Here is a 22,644-nt window from a genome sequence, read left to right as displayed (position 1 = left end):
ACACCACACAAAAAACCCCTGCCTACATATTTTGTAAAACACAAGCCCTCAGCTTTATCTCATAATTAAAAAAAAAACAAAAAAGGCACTTCATTGTCAAACTACAAACATCAGATACAAATATGACTGTTGTTACCTTGAAGATGTGTGGTCCACATCCAGCAGTGGCTGGTTGAGATTGGTCAGGTCAAGATTATACTTTGTTTTATAATATTCAGCAAAAGTTTCATATTCAGGGGAAGGGAATTTACTGAGTGGAGTAAGATCAGTGTATACATCAGCAACATAGAATCGATGAGGCTGATCAAAATTTCGATACCTAACCCAAAAAAGAAAAAAGCCATCTGTTATGTTAAGTTCTCCATATTCTAATATTGCAAGGTGATAAACAGTTAAATAGCTCACTTAAGGTTTTTGTTCGATGGACTTTTTTTTTTGTAGAAACCATATGTTCAGCTAACTCAAATACTAAATGAGAAGTGTGCTATAAAATAAGGAAGAATAAAGTCAATCTATAATCTAAAGAATTCCCTCAACAGAAACATTTTAAGCTCAATGCAGGATTTATGTCTTCAAAATCTAACACAAAATGAAGCACTGGACAGCAGTCTCCAAGAGTAACGCCGCAAATCACAATTTCTTGATTCCAAACACTTAACAATTAAACTTTATCATTTGACTTTTTAATGTCCAGTCACCTATGTGCTACAATCAGTAGAAATGGAGTTTTACTGCATACAAAGTTATACTAACTCACATCTAAACAGGCATTTTAACCAAGTCAACCTCCAAATAAAGTTAAAATACAAACCCCCAAATACCTAGGACGGTAAATTCACAAGCCTACCAAGCACAATGCAATTCTTGCAGAATTCTTGCAGAATGTTAGAAAAAGAGAGCCAGAATGCAGCAACACCTTTAACGTGGCTACTGATGGTCACTGGGTACTATGGTGATACACGTGCACAGGAAAATAAGAGTAATTAAAACACAATGAAATCAACATCCAATATTTAGATTTGCATATTAGCTTATTTCATACTTTGATCTGCTCCATCTATCATCTTAAGCTTCTACTGAAATATCTAAATGTACATCTCTAAATAAAATTAACACACTATTAATGAGTCTGCTTAGCTTTCTTCCAAAGAGAAAAATTATGAAAATCATGTTCCCAGGCTCTCTGAACTTCTTCACTGAAGAACATGTTGGTTAAAGGAGCTTTCAGGAAATACTTTTTTCTTATCTTATTCACAATCATGCCTGCTCTGAAGAATGCAATCGGAACTGTACCAATACACAGTCATGGTATTATGCTTCCTCTGAGGAGCTTACAACCAAGCAGGACAGAGAAGGACAAGCACATATTTCCACCATTTTTATGTCGACTGAAAACAAAGTACTTGAAATTCTGAGATCTCTTACCATGTGAAACAAGGTCAAAAATTTTTGGCTTCTCCCAAGCCAGGATATTAACAGATAACTACTAATAACTTTCATAAGTTTCAGCCGCCTACTCCAGCTCCACTCTCAAAAAACAAAACAAAACACAAAACAAAAAACCAAAAAAACCCACTTCAAAACAAACCACCACCACACCATAAATGAGAGGTTTTAGGCACTTCCGCCAAATCTTCAGACAGGTGAAATACCACAACATCAGTGAAGTCCAGCAACTGTGCTGAGCTGCACCACCTGACCTGGGAGGTACTTCTATGGCATTAGCTCAATCACACAATGTAATCTTACACACAGCGATGGTCTGTCACAACTTTTTTTACACTAGCATTTTTACAACAGTAGTTATCTAAACAGGTAGGAAGACATTTAAGGGAAGAAAAAAAGTCTAACACAGATGAGGCTAAAACAAAGTACTAACATTTATCTTCCATATATATTCTGCAACTACTGCAGTTTACAATATACTAGGTACAAGGACAAGCCAGTCAGACCATTTTCTTTTTTCACATCATGCCAACTTACCAGTTCTGGAAAACACTACATAAAATTAAGTAAATTTCTCCTCTAAATACCACTCAATAGAAAGATTCTTTTAATTGCTCTTTTTCCCTTGTTAATTTTTCCATCTACCAAGAGCATACCTTTAGCAGGCCTTTGGCATGAATAAGCAGTAACCAGAGAAAAGGATTTCCACTCAAATCTTTCAAACTAACATTGCTGTCAGCAGGCCAGCTCTTGATGAAGTTGCAACATTTTATCAAAATACTACAGAAGATCTGTAACATCTACTATCTCTAATAAAAAGTAATGAGTTGTGGGAGGCCTAAACACTTATATCCTACTATACAAGATTAACTATTGACTATAAAACATCTTTAAATTATTTAAGACATCATCAGATACCTTCAGATTAATGGCATGCATTTCTTACAAGCAACTCTGTGCAGATACTAACATCTCCATGCTACAAGTGTTCATACAAATACAATAGGTACATTATCTAAGGTATGTATAAAGTACTCACCTTGGAATGATAACTGCATCCTGGTAATCTTCTAACTTGAAAATAAAAGGCATTTCTTTCGTATATTGTGTACTGGGAATGCCTGTACGTGCCTCAGATTTCTCAATGTCTTCCATAAACTTAAAGTCAATGTCCAAAGTGCTGGAGTCATCAACTTAAAAAAGAAAATGCATAAATCAGTTATTCAGGGGCAAGTTTTCCAGGCTGAACTTTTCTGGGAAGCAGTAAATTACAATATTTTTCCTTACTCTGTACACATATTTGATTATTTCAAAAAAAAAAATTCAAAAGGAGACATGTATATGATTTTAGACCCTTATAGAGTCAGCTGAAACCTACTATAAATCAATTCACATCACCAAGTTAAAATTAATTTGGAATCATGAAGAAGTAATAAAAATATAACTGACAAATTTTCACACGACCACATATGGTATTATTTCTACAGCTACCACCAGAAATTTAACACAAAACATTAACAAACGCTGCTAAAGGAACTCAAAGTGAATAAAAAACAAGAGCTCTGTTCTTACCAACATTAAGAGGTAGAACACAATAGGCTGAATCAGCTTCTGTGGGTTTGAACTCTAGTGCAGGTTTCTCAAGACGAAGAATATGTGAAAAAATGTACTGGTGGAGTCGCGTTATCAGCTCAAGCATTTGCAGCGACAGAGTAAAACCAGACTTCTTAAGCTCAATAGATATTGTAACCTCTCCAGAGCGAGTATACACAGGAAAGTGAGGAATCTAAATAAAAATCAAGAGAGAAAATCCAGACTGTGAATCCTCTACAGAATACCAGGTGTTTAGGTCAGATAAAGAGGTAGTGCTTGCCTGACCCCACCACAAACTGGACCAAAATTTTGACCTTTGATGACCTTCAGTTATAGATGAGATTTTGAAGGCATGAAGAATGACAGATTTTTTTAATAGTTCTCCCTGTGTTTTACAGCACTTATCTTTATGTAAGACTAAGTTAAAATGGAAGTCTTCCATTACAGAGGAAGAAATGTGAAAACCAACAACACTGCTGAAATGTTTTCTTCTGTGCACAATAGGTAACATAATTTGGAAAAATCTTCCACAGCTGAGTCTCATCCACAGATGTCTATTAAAAACTTTCCTAAGCAAGAGGTGGCAATTTCAATTAACATGGCCTAATTTTTCTGCTGCTGTAGACTAGGAATGCCCAGGGGAGTCGTTACTATAGCTTTCATGCAGATAAGGTAGTGCTGCAGGCCATCTCAGTAGCTAATATACCACTCCTATCTCATACAAAAAAGGAGCAACATTTTGAATTTGCCACTGCAAAATTTAAGTTGTGAAACAACAGTTACATCACTAAGGCATAAAATGCAGTGGTGACTGGACTGGATTGATATTATTGCTTATTTTCTGAAGGTAACTTGATACAAGCAGCACTTAGGGTCATTTCCAACTTCTCAGTCTGGGGGTGGGGAATAAGTGGAAAATGACAGGTTGTAAGGCATGTAGAATAAGGAAAGGAGCTAGACTCATTACCTGAGGTATAGGTTTGGCTGTCAATATGCCGAAACATCTTGTTGTATCCTCAGGAGGATATAGCTTTCGTCTCCTGAAGTTGAGCTCATCAGGTAGAGGAGTCGTTAACACCATTCCTATTACATACAAGTAACAGGGCTGATCAGGTTTGGGATAACTATCCCTCAAACATTCTGGAATCTAAAAATATATAAAAAAAAGGAAAACATTAAAGTGAAAAAAATCGGCAAACTTCACCCAAAGACTATTCTTTGAACAAGCTTTCACATGTTTATTTGGAAAGGTATTGCTAAGAATGAAGAATAAAAAAATTAATCTGGACTCAATTTTTAATTTAATTATTTTTTAAGCAAAATCATTAGGTCAGCAGCCTGGCTGGCAACCATGAAATCTGTCTGAACACTTGTATCAAGGGAGCACAATGCTCCCAGATCTTCCTATTTGCCAAGAGGCAACTTCCATTACATCCCTAAACTTCCTCCATATCCACCCTCTGGTAGAAATGCAAGTCTAACTATAGAACATAGACAGCACTTCACCAAAAATATAACTTAAGTTTCGATGCCAATTTCCATATTTAGCCAGTAACTCTGGAGCACACATTATATCCAAGGTCTTTGGACCATAAGTGTAGAAGAAAACAAACAAAAACCATGCATACACAATAAAAGATAACCAAACAACAAAGCCTGGGTGAACTTACAGCTCCATTAATAGGGACTGTTTTCCCCAGCAGAACTGTTTAAAAGTATCAAAAACCTCTTTCATATACTTGGAACAAACACACAAAATTTGATACACTGCTTTTTTGCTCAGGCACTACACCATACAACTTTTATATTAACAACTCTGGTTGGCAGATGTGAATACTCACAACAGCCACAAGCATTTTTAACTCTGCTGCTCATATCTGTCATAGACCTTAAGAAACCATGTTTTATGTTTGGTAGGAGTTCATTACTTTGTAGGTCTCAAAAATAATCCTCCTGTTTATCTAAAATTAAACTGCAATACATGTAGTTCTGAATTTTAAGGTTATACTGTAGCAGAACTATGCTCTTGGCTTACTGGAAAATTACTCATAAGTTTAATAACTATATTAAGCCCAAGAGGATCTTGTAGACCTTAAACATTTGCCAAGGCTTCTTTTCCAGATGTGAAAAGTTGGGACAAAAGGGAAAGTATTCTTGGATTCTGTATTAAAAAAATAACTGACTAAGAATGATGCATCACTTGACAAATCAGCTCCCTCTAAATGAGAGATACTGTAATTGTGCATTTTACGAATGACCCCGATTCCCAAAAATCACTAGCGAGGTAAGACTGAGAAAGGCACTTGTAAAAAGAAGCACCAAGAAACACTGCACAAAGATTCAAACTGTTTGTGAAGTCTTGTAAAAAAAGGTTTTCTTATCTGTCATTGTCTGTAATATATTCTTGTTATGCCATGGTATCCTTTCCTAAGCTTTCCCAATATAAACTACTAATACAAATTGGGCATGTGGAGGGTGCCACAAATGGAATTACTTACAGGTTACCACCATACCTGAGGCTGCACCTGAACATACAACACAGCACTGTAACCTACCACTGGAGTGTACATCATGACATTCCTACATGTGAACAAAGCCTGTAGGTTTCTTTGTAAAAGTCAAAGATTATCAGAAGCTACCAGGCAATCTGTTCTGAACGAGTTACCTGTGCTATTCAAAGGCCTTCAGACAGAACCTGTAACAACTGCAGGGGAAGAATGAAGGTTCTGAAGTAGTTGCAAAATACTGTGACAAAGTTTCTTTTCCCCATTTTCTCTTAAAGTATTTGACATCTCACCCCAAATAACATCTAAAAAGTCTACTTCTACAAACCGATGTGGCTGTTTTAATAGTAAGTTACCTAATAGTGCAGAGCTGTAGTAAATATCTTATGCGACTCCTTCAGTGTTTTAAGTATAATATTTGAAACTACTTTAAAAGTAAAAAATATTAAAAGTATACTTGATGTTTTAAGATTTAAACCAAAAATTATGGAATTCTGTGTTTAATCAGTAAAGTCAAACTAAAGCGAGCATAGAACAAAAATATGACAGAGAACTTTGACCCCTGGGCATCGCCTTCAATCTCCAATTGTCTAGAAAGCCAGGAATTCTTCCTTCTCTCTAATGTATTTACCAGAAAACTTAAAGTTTTTATAGATTATTAATGAATGTCAATTCTTCCTCCCAGTTATTTCTATACTAGGCAAATAAAGTCAACAAACTTTACAGCAGGTACAGGCATGCTTCCAGAGCATACGGTCCCATATGCTCATTCGGGTACTAGTGCAAGCTTCTATACTGTTAAAACTGCACAGTATTTCAACTATAAATGCATTATTGCTGTAAAAGATTCTTATTGGTTAAGATTAAGAGTTGGCAATTTTGTTTTCTTATCAGTACATAAAGCATTTGATGGGAGATGTGGAGAGCAGCGAGTGATACGAACAGCTTTAGGATAGCACTGTCTTCGTTTTGTAGAGCCTGGCCTTCCTGGAACGCTGGTTTCTTCTTCATCATGTAAATCAAGCTCCTCCTCATATTTAACCGTTTCTTTACCAACTGGCATCAAATGATCATCCAGTTCACCTGAATATTATGAGAGTACAAAGAAATACCATTAAGAACATCCAATCTTGGTTTCTTCAGATACTACGCAGTAGATGTGATTGCTCATGAAAACACCTCACCTAAGTTTTTAAACTACAGTTAGTACTGCAAGGCTCCAGGAGTATAACTTGGGGAAAGTGTGATACAGGTTGATTTTTTGGCAGCAATACTTACAGTAAAAATATCTGAAATTTTAATAAAAAAATTCTATAATGAAAATATGAAAACAAACACTCCTTTTGCCCATAAAAACTACCAGTAACCGAAATATTCATTTAAAAAAATCACTCACGTGGAGTTAAGCCAAGAAAGAGAGAAGAGTTATATTTCTGTATCATTCTAAAAAGGGAATTACTACTGCTCAATGTGCACTCGCAAGACTGACTTGAGCCATCATGGTGTTATTCTTGGATACATTTACAGATACAAATTCAGTGATCAAAAGTTTTAACTCAGACAGAATAAAAATACAAACACCAGACTTACAAATTTTTTTTGCTTAAAAGATACATAAATACTTCTGTACTTTATCAAAACACACATAACATGGAATTCTCCTTAAAACATTCCACAGTGAAGAATATGCTCCATTATATTTACTGGAGACAAGAGAGATCAAATAATCCTGCCATGTCCTATTTTTGGAACACACATTACGATATAGTAGAGAATAAATAAAATACACAGCCCTAAATTTATTGTATTATTTATTACAATTCACTTTAAAGAACAAGTTATTTTTTTGGCTGCAGGATGTAGTCCCTGACCTGTAATCAAAATCTTCTAGAGAACAAGACTTTTAGCCTTTATTAAGTATATTCAATGTCAGAATCTACATGTCTTGTACTAGCATTGCATTTGCTGTTTAAGATAAAATATATTAAATAATTTTTCCAGGGCAATCTTTTTATCTTTAGCTTATGAGGTGTAAGTTAAATTAGTAAGTACATGATTATATCACAAAACAAGGCAAGAGAAAGGAAGCTGTAGTAGGTGGCTATAGCAGAAATGCACATATATGCAGAACACCAGCACCATGTTCAATTTCTCAATTATAAAATATTTTTGATCAAAGATGTTGCTTTTCCAGTTCTTACCAATTTTGTGCAGTTTTTCACAGCAAATAAGAGCTACAACTCTCTCAGCCAATCTTGCACAACTCATCGGAGGACCCTACAAACATTTAAATAATTCTTAAAAACTTCGGTTGAATAGCACATTACTTACATGTTACAAACAGTTAGTTTAATTTAACACAAACATATTAGGTGAGCAAACTCCATAAAAAATTACATTGATGACAGTTTTCTGAAGATACTCAGACTTATGTTGCTTTTCCACAGAAGTCAAGATTACAAGTTTTTTAATTCAACATACTATTGATCTAAATCAATAAAGGACAATGCCCTACAACTGATACATGAGTGTGTGGAAAGACAAGGTACTGGGAAGAATATCTAAATATTTTTGTCTTTGGAATAAACAGTAACTGCTGGAAAAGTGATTATAACAGATACAAACAGAGATCTAAATACAGTTACAGAGCACAATATAGGAAAAGAAAAATCACGTGATTTTAATCAACAACAGTGAAACTAACTCTAGAAACGGCACAGACACATCTATACCAACATTCACTTATTTCAACGTTTTTATTTCCCCAAATACCTACAACAATTGAAGCTCGAAGAGGTGAGTTGATTGGCAGGTAGAGAGTAGAGTAAAACGTATGATCAGGTAGTTCTCGGGTTTTACACTTGGGAGCTAGGTGTGTAAATGGATCACTTGGTAATCTAGCGCAGTACCTAAGTTGACAAAACATTTTACAAATTATCAAAACCTGCAAATTAAAACCTAAATATATTTCAACGGAATCTTGCCTTACTGGTGTAAACACTACAGAAGATGATTTCATGCCATATGGAGCACTGCAAGAACACACTGCTGACTCATACTGAACTAACTGCTGAGCAGAAGACCTCCAAGTCCTTTACCACAAAGCTTGTCTCCAGCAAGGTGGTTCCAAGGTTGTAAAGATGCACAAGACTATTCCATCTCAAGTCCTACAGTTTGCATATATCTTCGCTTAACCTGAGTTTACTGTTGCCCTATTCCTCATTGTTCCCATCTAAATGGTGGCCTTACATCTACTGCAGTCTCTTTCCTTGATCACAACTTGGTGTCAAATGCAAATGTGCTGATTTTAAACCACACCGGACCTTCTAATAGCCCATGAGTAATGCCAGCTACCCTTTGAACCATCTACCATTCCATTCTTTGAATCTGACTACTCTGTCAGGTTTTATGTACCAGGCAGTTCACTGAAATGATCTGCATCTCAAGAATTCGGCTATTAAGGTACCATGGTAATTGCATTGAAAGATTTACTTAAGTACATCTCATTCACTGCTCTTCCCCTGTTCATACAGTCAATCACTTCATCACACAGGAGACAATAAGGTGGGTCAGTCAAACATGCCCTCAATAAAACTCCGTTGGCTGCTGCCAAACATTTTATGTGCCTGGAAACAGCTTCCATAAGGACTTAATCCATTATATTCCATATGACTAAGGTAAAATTACCCAGTCTGTAGCTCCCTGGATCTTCTTCCTTGTCATGTTTGAAGTGCCATAATTTTTACCTTTTCCTGTCACTGAGAACCTCCTCTAATTGCCATGGCCTTACAAAGCTGGTATTTGACAAGCTCCCTTGGAAGCAAACCATCCTGTCTTGTGGACTTGTATTATATATTCAGCTTGCTTACTACATTCCTGTTTCTAAACATGACAACAGATTGCTATTACAAATGTGAATATTAGAACCAGAAGATTTTACTTCAGTTTTAATAAGCCTTTTTTTGTTTGTTTGTTTTCTGGGCAGCTTTTAATTAAACAGGAATCAGTATCATTAAATTTATTACCAGAACTAGAACCTCTGTAGGATAAAGACACAAAAATCAAATTATCTGTTCGAACCACTCCAACCACTTTCTTTAGGAGAGAAGATCCTGTCAAGATTCCCAAGAGGAAATATGTGCAATGCCTCAGGCTCTGCTTCCATGTTGCAAGACAGACTAAGAAACTTTTTATTCAAGGACAAGAAGTAAAAAATAAACATGCCTCTTACCTATTTATGTGTCCAATAGCAGTGTTAATAGTAACTCTTGGACTGTTCTCATCTGGCCTCAAGACATAAGGTGGAAATACATCATCATCATCAACAATGGGTTCCGTTTCAGTTTCATTGGTATCAACAGATTTTGAGCACTTGTTTCTGAGGATCTTAACATTTCAAGAACAGAACATGGTAAGATTTTTGCCTTAAAAACCACTATGATAAATTTAACAAAACAAGGCACATTCCTTTGACATCATACCTTCTCGATTGCTTTGTATGTTTTAAGATCTTCTTCAAAACTTTTTATTTTGTCTGTATCTGCTAACATGATATAATTAGAAATCGGTGCTCTAGCTCTTCCTTTAGACTGCACATAGGAACGGTATTCTGTAGGCAGATCAAAACGCACCACCAAATTGCATTTTGGTATGTCAACACCCTCTTCTACAATACTAGTAGCAATAAGTAGGTTGGTCTCGTGTGCTCGAAATTTTCTAAGAACCTGCAAAAGTAATGAAGACAAATTTGAGAGATTAGTCTGAAACCTGTTTCCATCATTGGAACTATATTACTACTAATCCAATGCAGAAAAATTAGATGGTTGATGATCTGACTAGACACAAACATGATTTTACATCAAGTTTTAATTCCTGTTTGTGTAATATGACATAGCAATGTCTCCAAACATGCCTTTTTTTTTTTTTTTTAAATGAGGAACATCTGTATCTCAAATAAATATATTTGTTAGACCAAGGGCATTCCGGAAACTTCCAATGACTGTGCCCCAGACTCCGCCTGCTGGTTTGGTTTGTTTTTAAAGACACATACACCAATTTAAAAATAAAAAAAAAAAACACAAAAAAAAGGAAAGCCAAAGGTTCTGAAGGTACTGCTAGTTTCAGTTATTTTTCTTCAAGTTACCTCTTCCTGTTTTCTGAATTCCACTTCCATTTGCTTGTTACGAGGCTGGTTCTTGCCAATGCCATGTCCAGTTATGAAATTGCTACTGATGTAAGCCAGTTCTGGATCTTGCTTGCCAGCTTCTTTTATCAACCTAAAAATAACAGATGTGTTTTTAGAAGTTACACAACCCATAATATGGAAGACAATCTTTTGCTAGCAAGATCTACATCAAAAGTGAAAGCATGACAAGCCATGCTCACACAGAAACTGACTTTAGTCTTCTCTAAAAACCATCAGTTATAGTGAAAACCCCTGTAAGGACAATAAAAAACGGACTGCACACATACACAGCATGAGTGTGCATGCATCGCACACATTTCAGACCTATCATGTTAAAACCAGATGTTTTTACACTAATCTATTATTCTAAGGCTCCCTACTCATGAGTGCTTTAGTTTATCTCATTTTATGTAAATTATGACTGATATTAGCAGGAAGACCTGTAACTCCAGCTTCAACAAAGTATGGTTCCTCAATATAAGGTGTTAATTTTTAGGTTCAGCCTACCCCGTGAGATGTTTACTACTCTTGAAATTAACCTGAATGTATCCACATGCAATTGGAGGATTTAATCCAATTATTTAAAAGCAACACTGAGGATTTTTTTGTAACTGCAAGGTTGGAATCTTGAATGTTATTGATATTATTAGTGGTAGGTAACAGGTGGTGTTTTTAAAATAGATACAAAGACTTCTGCTTTCACATCCCCTCTAAGGGAGTCAAGAGGCAACACAATGAAAATGGAAGGAAACTGGGCTCCACCATATACACTGAAGAAAACAGCAAGTGAGCCACTTCATTGGTTGTGTGCAATAATGATCAAAATAATCAAAAAATAATCAAAGAATAAGTGTTTTGTTTTGTTTTTCCCCTCTAATTTGTAGTATGTGTATATGTACAGTGGCCATTGCTAAAGGTCTCTAAAGAAAGAGATTAGCTCTAATTACTGCTTCAGGGAAAATTGCTACCGCTTTCTCCCAGAAAATACTACATATGTAATGAATTTTGCTCTTCCTCAGTCACCATGGACGTCATAAAATGGGATTCTAGTCTCTAAATACTACTACCATAATAAATATATTTTAAGAAAAAAAAATATACAGAACTAAGCTAAAGTGGAGGTATAATGATCCACAATGGATCACTGGAAGCTTGAGTGATTTTGATACACTAATTCAAACAGTCAAGACTTCCTTATTCAGCTGCAATCAGCAGAGGCCCTAGAACCAAATCTTCTCAGTTGAAGAGAGCCTACAGTGAGGTTTCCACTGAAGGCTTTCAGTCTTCATTCCAACAGCTCACATCTGCTGATTATCCAGGTATTTTAAAACCAGGCATGTTACATGAGGTAAAGGAGCATTCTTTAAGTCTGCTAGCTAGCTTTCAGAAGTGGATAAATATTACATATGGTTTTATTTTTTGCTGCCAATAATCTGTACAAAAGGTGCTTAAAAATGGCACAATTTGGCTACCTATTTGATGTAGAAACAATATTTTCTCAGGTTCATCAGCCGTTAGGATATAGTATAGTGCATAAATCAGTCTGAAAGAACGCAATGGGAGAACAGTATAATTTAAATCACATTTGGGACTTAACAGGAAAAAAAAAAATAAAAAAATAAAAAAAATCACAACTCTGTTTCCTGGAGGATAATGAAATACTCATTTCAGCTCAGGAGAAGCTGATCAGAATCTGTTAATGTTATTTCTTCAAGAGGCATTAAGAGAATATGTTCATTTCATTGAATGGCTTAGTTTGCCTCATATTGCATATATATGTAAATACATGTCTAAATGCAAAAAGGCAAAGAAAAAGATGAAGTTCACAAAACACACATTGGCAAGTCTGCAGATCAAAGAATATATTATGCATTCCAACTACTGACTCAGGCAAAAAGGTAACAGAAGGGTCAGATCCAGATGTATCCAGAATGCAATAAACAAACTGCACAGGACAGTTGGCACTCTATCAAAACAATCTACCACCACCCCCCCAAAAAAAAAAGTTAATAGATTGGATGCCATTCATTGTTTGTCACAAATAGCATTTAACAAGTGTTATGTATAACTAACATGGATCATATTCAGGAATAAGGACTGATAAGGAACTAGAGTACTGCAAAGTATACCTTGGCAAATATTCCAGGGTCCATATTTTTCTTGTTGGAGACTGTAAGAAAGCACTTAGTGTTTGACCGAACAGGCGTTTTATAAACATCAACTGTTAAAGTAGCACTGGTAAATCTTAAGAGATATTTGTGCAAGGGCAAATTTGATTTGCTGTAAACGTGGAATATATAATAATGTGATTTAGTAAGGTAAAGTTAACATTTCCAGAAGTATTGCACTCAGTAGACTAGAGAAGTTTCCAGCATCCACTGGCAAATATAAAGACTGATTAAGACAGGCAACTATGTGGCTATTTTACAGGTTAAGTATAGTATTTCAGGTTTTGCCTTCTAAAAGAATTAAATTACAGACTCAAGTTCAAAACAAGCCCTTCAGTACAATTTTCAAAGACACATCCACCCCATATACACATATCCTGAATTACTGGGGTTTTTTTTGTTATTCTTTATGCAGATCCAGAATGATCTCCTTAACCAACTTTAAAATAGAGGTCTGAAAATACAAGACAATCCCTACATATTCATTATATTAACATCCATGTGCTGGCAGCTGAGTCTGCCTTTTTTCTGTTTTCTTCTTTTAATATATATATATTTTTTTAATAAAAAGCGTTACCTATTTAGAACAACTGCTGTGTATCTTCTTTCCACAAAAATAATTCCACATAAAATATTAGTAAAGGGAGATGGGAAATTAGTCTCTGGCTTCTCTTTCTCCTCAATTTCTTCATCCTCATCATCATCTTCAGAATCACTCCAAGATACGTAATTATCCTGATTCCTATTGTTATACCATTCAACACTTTCAAACTGCTGCCGTTCATATGGTTTATATTTGCGCAAGATTTCGAGCAGCTTTATTACTTTAGGGGTTACAAATTTCAGGTCAAGTGAGGCAGGCGAGAAATGCTCTTCACAGAGTGCATGTATTTTCCTTAGGAAAGTGTCTGTAAACAATAAAAATTTCCTGTGCAGCTCCTCTTGTTCGTGTTTGATATACTTCTGTAGCTCTCTCACCATCATCCCAGCTACCTTATCTGCACACCAGGGTCCCAGAACAACCAACACAGCTCGACAGTCTGATAGTATCTACAAAAAATGAATTCAAATATCAGTTCAAAGAGTACATTCATGAACCATTCATTTAAGACCAGTATCTTGTTTCTCATATAGCACAATCTTTATATCTATTATGACAATTGTTCTACTACAAATATATTCAGAACTCTGCTTCTGTTATTTAGACAACCTTGGGAACTTTAGTATTTCTACTGGAGCAAGTTTTTCCCTCCCCCCCTAAATTACTACAATTAAACTTTGAACATCTCTGGATCTTAAAAAAACAAGCTTGAAGAATATTTTCGAATTTTGTGGAATTGTAATTTGAAGTTTAACTTAAGACAATTACGCTAAAAAGAAGAATAATTCTTGAGGCAGCTAGACAAACAAAACAGAAATTAATAATTTTATTAGTTCTATGTTAAATATAAAAGATAATGCTTTACTGGGCATTTTAGTTTATTTGTTACTGATACTTGCCACGGTTTCAAAAGTATTTAGCCAAAAAGTTATAGAGTGGGCCTTAGGGTAATCTTAGCAAATCTAGCCTCTCAAAGGAAAAAAAAAAATCAGGGGTTTGTATGTGTGGGTGGGAGAGCAAAACCAGGGAACTATACCATACTCAAAGAGCATAGTATAGGCACTTGAGTACCATCAACATCTTATGCCACAGCAAGTTGTTTCCTCCTGAAGAGACACATGGTCAAACAAACAAACTAGAAATCTAGAAACATTGATAATGCTATTAAAAAGACTCAGGATTTGGATGTACTATTACAACAGAAGAACTATGACAAAACTGTAACAGTCACTATCATACAGTTTTCAGCTGCTGTTTTAATTTCTCTCCCTTCTTCCCTTCTGTGAAGAATAACAGGTTACCGTTCTCCTTACACTATCCTCCCTGAAGTTTGTAAACTGTAAGACTTAAATAAGGGCAATTTTATCTAAAGTAATAATTGTAACTGCACATTGAGGCTTGATGACCAAGGCACCCCATATTGAAAAATTATTTCTTTTTCTTAATATGAGTGCCTCCATCCTCTTGAAGAGCTACTGGATCAGAAAACAAGCACAGAGGGTTACATGCATTACAAGCATATCAGTTAATTCACCTTTCTGGACTATGCAAATCCCAAGGATTGCCCCCAGCTGTCAGCATCCCCTATGTATTTTGGCCTGTTATATTTTAGCACAAAAGTAAACAGGACTTCCTTTTCCCATACAGTTGTGATAGGCTGCCTTAACTATCATCCTTCTGTTTGGCTCAAATGATCTTCTGGACAGTGTTAGAGTTCTGGGTTTCTATGAATGTTAAAGGAAACTGGAATACTTTGGGCTGAAGAAATACAAATGTTCTGCAACTTCCTCATGGACTATTATAGAAATGTGACTCATTACTGATTTCTTGTTAAACAGAGACTTACATACCTACATAGTTGTATCTCAGGAGGCAATTCCAACCCACAAAGCCCGAAAGGGTAAAAAGCTGCCTGGACCCCACGTGTGAGAGTTCCCTGCTCAAACACCGTGTCTCGTGGACTCTACCATCTCACATGACAATGTAGAGGCAAACACAGAGAAAGCTGGAACAAGCCTGAGATTCAAATTCCATTCCAGCAAGGTGTGGCACTAGTCCAATATTGTTCTAAGATAAGCTGTAGAAATTGCAAAATTGTAGAACTACGGCTGGAATTTTTGCCTGAATTCTTATTTTATCATCTTTTAATACACCTGGGTATGGTTTGCCCATCTAGTTCCTGAGGCATTGTTTTCTCTTCTGTACTGAATTATTCAAGGTCATGGGAGATCATGGAGAAGTTCTTGACTTCAGAAAATAGGACCCACAACATCAGGGTGCAGAAATATTTTACTGCCTTAAGCAAATTTGAATATTAAACTAGATAACGTACTAATCAACAATTGACATTCAAGCTCCACTCATTTATGAAAAGACCTCCACTGTTACTGAGTACAAAAATCAGAAATCTTTTTGCTCATAGTCCAGGATGACTAGCTTAGAAAGTTCTGGTGATGTAACATACACAGCAAAGAAAAACAATAGCAAGATTTCTATTCTCCAGTTTTTTCACACAGCTTAATGTCCTTACCTGCTTAGAAATTAAGGTAGAATCTCTTTCTTTTGAATGTACAGATATGTTGCAGTCATTTAGAAAAGTAAGTGCTTCATCCAACTCCTTCAGTAATCTTCCATACAACCCACTTTTGTCAGTATATGGTCCACAGTCTACAACAATCTCACACGGCTGAGAAGTATATCTTAATTGAGGGCAAAGATCAAGTTAAACACAGCTTTTGGAAGCCAGAGCTATTTCAGCCTGTTAAGATTATACAGCAAATAACAACAGCAACATGAAGTGCATTGGTGTACATTTCTTTACTCACCATGAATTAATAATGATGAATAGTTAAACAGTTAAATACTTCAAAGTAAAAAAAACATCACCCCAAATACTTCATTCTAAAATACTGTTCTTTCTAATACACTCCCTAAAAAAAGTTTAATATTACTATCTTCATTTCAAATATTGGAAAATTTAAGGCAAAGCAAATTGAGTTTATTTGACCACCACCTTCACTTTTGGTTTTCCAGCCTGTACTCTTTTGGTACATGAAACAAATACAATTTACATAATGTCCATTTAGGTCTATATATACACACACAAGCAATCGCTCTTCTTGAATGGCAGAGATACGAGTGAGAAATTCTTAAAAGCAAATGGTTCACACAAGTTCAGAAAAATGCATTTTATAAAACACCTACAAAACACCTGTTCCAGAACATGAAATAACTAACTTCGACTTTGAAACTCAGTTCATACAACACAGTACAGGTGGTGCAAGAAAACTTGCTACATATGAATGATTCCACAATAATTTCCCTCCATAACAAATCATCATTCACAGGATTCTACACTCCGTAAGACGACAGAGGAAAACACCCACTTGCTATGCTGCTTCAATATTGTTTTTACTGCTTCCTAACATCTCCCTCTGTCTTTGATCACCCTCTAAGCCAAGGCTACTCAGTCAAAAAGAAAAAAAAAAGAAAAAATCATGGAACTCTTCTGGCATTAAGAACATCTTGCACTGTGGATGTTACAACATTTCACTAAATTAAATAGTAACATTCTTGCATATAATAAACATGAACCATTTATTCTCCAAGCAGAATAAGGTGCACTTTACAAAGTCAAAAATGTGTAACATGATTTTTTTAGGTTGGTGGAGTGTTGGGCTTTGGGATTTTTTTGGTTGGTCAGGCTTTTTGTTTGAGTATCAAAGCAAATCGGCCTTTGATCTAACGTTAAGGAAAGATGTACTTCAACACTGGTTACTCAAAAAGCAGTTCGACATACCCTCCCCACCCCAAACAGAAATAATGGCATCACATACACACAAACTTTCTTTAAATTTTAAAGAGGAAATATTTCTACTGGCTTAGTTCTCTACCCAAAATAAAAATGCAGGCATCATTTTAACAGCCATAATTGTACAACATACCTGTCTAAGACCACCAAATCAGTTGCAGTTTCAGCATTGCTCTTCAAAATCTTCTCCAGTTTCTGGATCTTCTCTTCTAACTCAGCAGGATCACACTTCCCATTTAAAATGGAAGCTGTTAATCCCAAGATTCGAGGACATGATGGATAACCCTCACAGATCTTTGAAGTGAAACAGAATAAAATACCTCAGGACGGTTATAATGCAAATCTACCATCAAGCTAGCGGACCGCAAACTTAGATGCTTAGTTGGAAACTGAATAATATTTAACAGCAATAATCTTTAAATGTAAATATTTACAATCTGGAAAAATATAAATAAATAAACAGCATTGCACAGAATATCCAACCTTTCTAACACACATATCATAATATTTCCATACCATGTAAAAATTAAAGCATCATCTAAAAAAATTAAAGAGACAGATGCTGTAGTTAAACGTGAAGAAGGATTTGGGAAGACTGGGTTTCTCGTGCTATATAAACTAAACACCACATGGAGCCAAGAATATCCTGAAAGAGGCCTACAAGAATCTTTAGCAATCAGTATCTTAAAAATAATAAAAACTGGTTAGTGCATCCCATTCTCAAACTCAAGTATTTTATTAATGAATTTACACAATTCCCCTAATTCTACAAATATAGCTTCTCTGTGAACGCCAGATTGTTCTTTAATCCCCACTGTAAAATAAAATGCACGAAATACATTATTTTTCTATCTCATGATATCATGGAGGTCTTAATTCATTATAGTAATTCCACAGTTCCAAACATGCTAAAATATGGTTCCACTAATATTTTTCCTTGGTGACAAAAGCTGCCTTAAAATAGTTCACACTTCTCCAGCCCTCCCACCTGACCCCTCCTCCTCTAACAAGTATTAAAGCATTCACGCAATGGAAACCAACCTTCATAATTTCACGGTATGCATGATCCTGGATTGCAAGATGGCACTCATCAAACACCAGAAGATTAATATCTGACAGGGATAAATATTCATTTCTCAAAACAGTCAAAGCAACATGACATGTCATAACCAGAACCTAGTTTGAAAGGGAAAAAACCAAACAAACAAACAAAAGCATCAGTATAAGAAAAGTGCAAGCTGTCTCAGGTCAAGGAAGTAGGAAAGCCATCTGCAGGTCTTGCTGGACAGTATTAGCAAATATCGACTCGTGTTCAACTACAAACATCAGGTAGAGACAAAAGAGAATAAAACATTCTCTACTTGAGAAAGTTAGCTGTCTGAAAGCTTTATATGTATCTATCTCCAGTCACATGCCAATGAAAAAAAAAAAAAATACAACAGATGATACCAACATCAGCCAGACTACACAGAACAAATGTCATTAAACCCATAACAAGTTAGTGTTCCTTATGTCTCCCACTATCATGTCTCTGGAAAGAAAGAGAATTCTTCATAAACTTATAACCACCTGCAGCTGTAAGAGAAAAGCAGGATGTTACCACAATTCTTTTTAAAGGAAAACTCATTTCTTGTACATTATCACAGATAAAAAGTTGAGTTGCTTGATAAAATTATGCACTATTTTTATGTTAACTTTGAACTCCACTAAGTATCATAACACTTCAGCTTGTCAGAGTTCCTCAGACATACTTCACAGGCCACTACGAAATGCTGGAGAACAAAAAAAAAATCCCAGAAATTACAAATAATTGCATTACTGCAAGATATTTAGGTCAGTATAGAAAAATATATAACAGAAAGAATTCAAGAACCACGAAGGAAAAATGTTACCATTAAAACTAATGACTTTCTATCAAAAAAGAACTTCACACAAACAGCATGTCAAAGAGGCAGAAAAAATGTACATCAAAGAGGATGTGCTGTATCCCCAGAGAATATTCAATTTTATAATCTGCTTTATTACCTAATATTTAAATATCTTTTAATGGCACTTAAAGTACACTATGAACACTCAACGTTTCTCCTGCAATCACCACCATCACAAACCACACGTCAGGGAGACTGAAAACAAAGGATTAAAAGGACAGCTTTTTAAAAAAAAACCTGAGAAGCCCTATACATGTTTTGCTTCAAAACTGGTATACAAATAATACCAATATGCTCAATTTGTTAGAAAAAGGAGTTTAGGGATAATTGGAAGAAACAACCACTCCTGATCAAGCATAACATACTGTAGACTCTGCTTATATTTACAGCTTATACTTAATACATTACCTGATGCTTAGAGAATTCCTGACTCCACTTCTCTTTTGTCCATGATTCAATTACCTCTAAACTTGAATACTCTCCCACTTTAAGATCTGAATGTGTCCTGACAGCTGACACTTGTTGAGCAACTTGATTTGCTTAAGAAAAAAAACACAAAAAAACTTCAATCACATAAAGGTCTTTTCAGACAAATTTTCAAGATGTGTGTCATATTACCTAGTAGCAAGTTTTGTGACGTAATCTTTAGCTTAGACTAATGTTAAACCAGGTGTATGCAGCAACTGCCTCCATGTAAAAAGCCACAGCAAGGAAACAGATTGCTGACTAAAATGCACTTCAAATTCTACACCTTAATTTTAAAACAGGAAACAGAAAAAGTCAGAGATAAACAGGTTGTATTAAATGGATTATAAGCAAAAGATTAAATGTATTACATCCTTTAATCAGTTTAGCATCCTTGCTGTTCAAGATTTTACGCAAAAGTTTCTCCCATCTTTGCTTTCACACAAACTTCTACTAAGGAATACTCCTTGGAAATATTAGCAGCACATTCATCAACTCGGTGTCACTTTCCTCTTACCTGAGTTGACCAAGAACACAGTTCTTTTTCCATTTTTGTTGAAGTCTCCCCTGATCTGATAGGACAGCTCTTTAGTGAGTAGTACTGCAATAAAAGTCTTCCCTGAGCCAGTGTTTAAGCAGACTATTGTATTATGATCCAAAGCTGCTTCAAGCAGTTCAACCTGGGTTTAAAAGACAATAATGACCTTACTTCCAGAAATGCAGTGAAAAAGCTGACAACAAAAATAACACAAGTGTTAAATAAACTACAGACAATTCAGTAGTTTCTTTAAAGATCTTTCCAGTGCCATAGACTATGTCTCCTTCATAAAAAACTAGTTTACAAAAAATATTAACAAACATTATATATAGTCTATCTTCTAAATCTAAAATCCTTTAGTATCACAATTTGCTGCTGTTTTAAGTAGCTTTCTAACTATATTGTTTTAATAGATGATTCTGTTGCTAGCTAGACACATTGTGTGAAGAAGTTAGAGCTCTTAAATCTCACTGTATACATCAATTCAGCCAAACAGGCAAGTATATTAGCTCAAGGTGATCTAAGCTCTTCAGTAATACTAACCAAATGATAGCTTTCCAGCACCTCTGCAGTGCAAACAGAACTGAAATTCTAGAACTCAGAAAGAGGTTTGCTGAATAAAATGAAAATCAAAGTGCCCTGATAAGGTTTCTGACATTACTGAGCTTTTCTGACCAGTATGTGAACCAAAAGTTAAGATTTACCATGTAGAATACCAAAGATCAGAGGCAGAGGAGACACGATTGTATGCACACAATCAAGATGCACAGTGTAATGTTTACTGTGTTTGCCCCTAACAGCATTTTGCAGAAATCAGCAAGAGAATACTCAGCTTAAAATCTGCTCTGCTCATTAACCAAACTGAGAAGAGGGAATGGGGGATATTGAAAATGTAGAACACAACCAGGCTAAAGAAAGAGAGACACAATTAACTCCCAATGGGTGGAGCTGTGAGAGGGACATGCCTGGACTGTGTGTAAGATCACATATTCTCCAGCTGCCCTGGTGCTTCTTCTATGAAGTTAATAGATTTAATTGTACTTTTTTTATAACATTACTGTATTAGTATTATCACTAGTACCTGATATTTTCTTGGCGTGTAAATGTTATCGTGAATTGCTTCTTGTTGCCATGGCAGTCCAAAAAATGGACCCATTGGGGAGGAAGCAGGGGTCATGAGCTGCAGTCCTGCCATGCTGAGGGATTGCAAAGCAGGGCTTTTCATTCATTCATCCAGTGTTTCTTTCATTGCATTTTTGTTCCAGCACAGCCTACTGTGAGAAGAAAAGGAAATAGTATTAGATATGTCACAATATAAAGCAAGAACAGAAAATTTATTCGAAGAAAATGACAGTACTTGATTTTACTTCCAGAAAGTGCTAAATTTCATACTATTTTCAGCAGAAAATGTTCATTTTAAATTTACAGGCACCTTTCCAACCAAATATAGGTGTTTATCAAAGTACAAGGAATTTCGAAAGGAGCAGTACTTTATGGGGCAAAGTTTATTCTAGGCATTTGGATTTATGCATGTATGTTTCAGAATGAAGTTCCATTTATGTTCTGACAGAATCCCGTGTAAAATATCTTTAAAGAATTTTTTTTTTAAAGCTGGTTTAGCTTTACTTCAAGAAAGAAGATTTATTTTTCTAGAACACAGGCATAAATAAGTATCACATTTTCCATTTTTCTGTCCATATGACCAGTTAAAAGCTTTACAAACTCACATGCAACAGTAACTTTATTCTAATCACCAGGCAAAGAACAGGAACTACACAAGAACCTCAGTACTTTCAAATCAACAGATTCTGATAAGGTTATCTGTTTAATGAACTGACAGAAGTATTATAAATAATTGCTGATGACTCTGATAAAGACCAATGCAGAAAGGGAGCCTTATCAAGTTAACCACCTATCTCCAGAAAGATATTCTAATTGATAAACACACAAACCATTCACAACTTGATAACAGCTACACACTGGAAAACACTTTCATACTAAGGCTATGAAGTCTTCATCACTGGGGCTTTTTAAAATGTTTGCTTTCTGTCAGGAATGATCAAGGTGAAAAACAAAAATTCTGCCTTGCCCAGGGAAACTAAGGCCTGACGATGCAGAAAAATATTGCTGAAGTATAACACAAACATATGGCATCAAATCTAAGAAATGTGAATGCTTCCCCCTCGAATCAGATTCATACCTTTTTCAACAAAACATTTTCAAGTTAGTTTTCCTCAAAATTCCTTGATGCTCTATATTCTCTTTAGCATCAATCTCAAAGTGATACCTACATAAAACTGACAAATGCTTTCAAATGTAACCATTCATTAGAAATACATGAGGAAACGGTAATTATCATTTTACCACATAGAAATGTCCTTGCTTTTCGATATAACAGGAAGGTT

The 22,644-nt window shown here is 35.5% G+C and overlaps 1 protein-coding gene across 5 annotated transcripts in view; it reads right to left on the bottom strand.

Moving 5' to 3' along the window:
• DICER1 (dicer 1, ribonuclease III) overlaps positions 1-22,644 on the bottom strand; it is a 65,791-nt gene that overhangs the window by 18,478 nt on the left and 24,669 nt on the right. For 2 of the 5 annotated variants that reach the window (XM_080345136.1, XM_080345137.1), the window contains exons 4-20: positions 21,321-21,513; positions 20,219-20,381; positions 19,645-19,775; positions 18,350-18,484; positions 17,442-17,602; positions 16,028-16,196; positions 13,474-13,946; positions 10,687-10,819; positions 10,025-10,267; positions 9,775-9,929; positions 8,320-8,452; positions 7,745-7,820; positions 6,487-6,626; positions 4,007-4,186; positions 3,019-3,232; positions 2,486-2,639; positions 137-319 (exon numbers count right to left, since the gene is read on the bottom strand). In XM_080345136.1, the coding sequence (XP_080201262.1) occupies positions 137-319; positions 2,486-2,639; positions 3,019-3,232; positions 4,007-4,186; positions 6,487-6,626; positions 7,745-7,820; positions 8,320-8,452; positions 9,775-9,929; positions 10,025-10,267; positions 10,687-10,819; positions 13,474-13,946; positions 16,028-16,196; positions 17,442-17,602; positions 18,350-18,484; positions 19,645-19,775; positions 20,219-20,381; positions 21,321-21,464 (2,987 nt within the window). In that variant the 5' untranslated portion in view covers positions 21,465-21,513. Of the gene's footprint in view, positions 1-136; positions 320-2,485; positions 2,640-3,018; positions 3,233-4,006; positions 4,187-6,486; positions 6,627-7,744; positions 7,821-8,319; positions 8,453-9,774; positions 9,930-10,024; positions 10,268-10,686; positions 10,820-12,722; positions 12,899-13,473; positions 13,947-16,027; positions 16,197-17,441; positions 17,603-18,349; positions 18,485-19,644; positions 19,776-20,218; positions 20,382-21,320; positions 21,514-22,644 lie in introns of those variants that run through there. The other 3 variants (XR_013922178.1, XM_080345138.1, XM_080345139.1) reach the window with 3 other exon arrangements.

Source organism: Nesoenas mayeri, assembly GCF_963082525.1.
Source record: "Nesoenas mayeri genome assembly, chromosome: 5".
NCBI lineage: Eukaryota > Metazoa > Chordata > Aves > Columbiformes > Columbidae > Nesoenas > Nesoenas mayeri.
The sequence above is the reverse complement of the archived record's forward strand: the minus strand, read 5'-3'. Positions and strand labels throughout refer to the sequence as shown.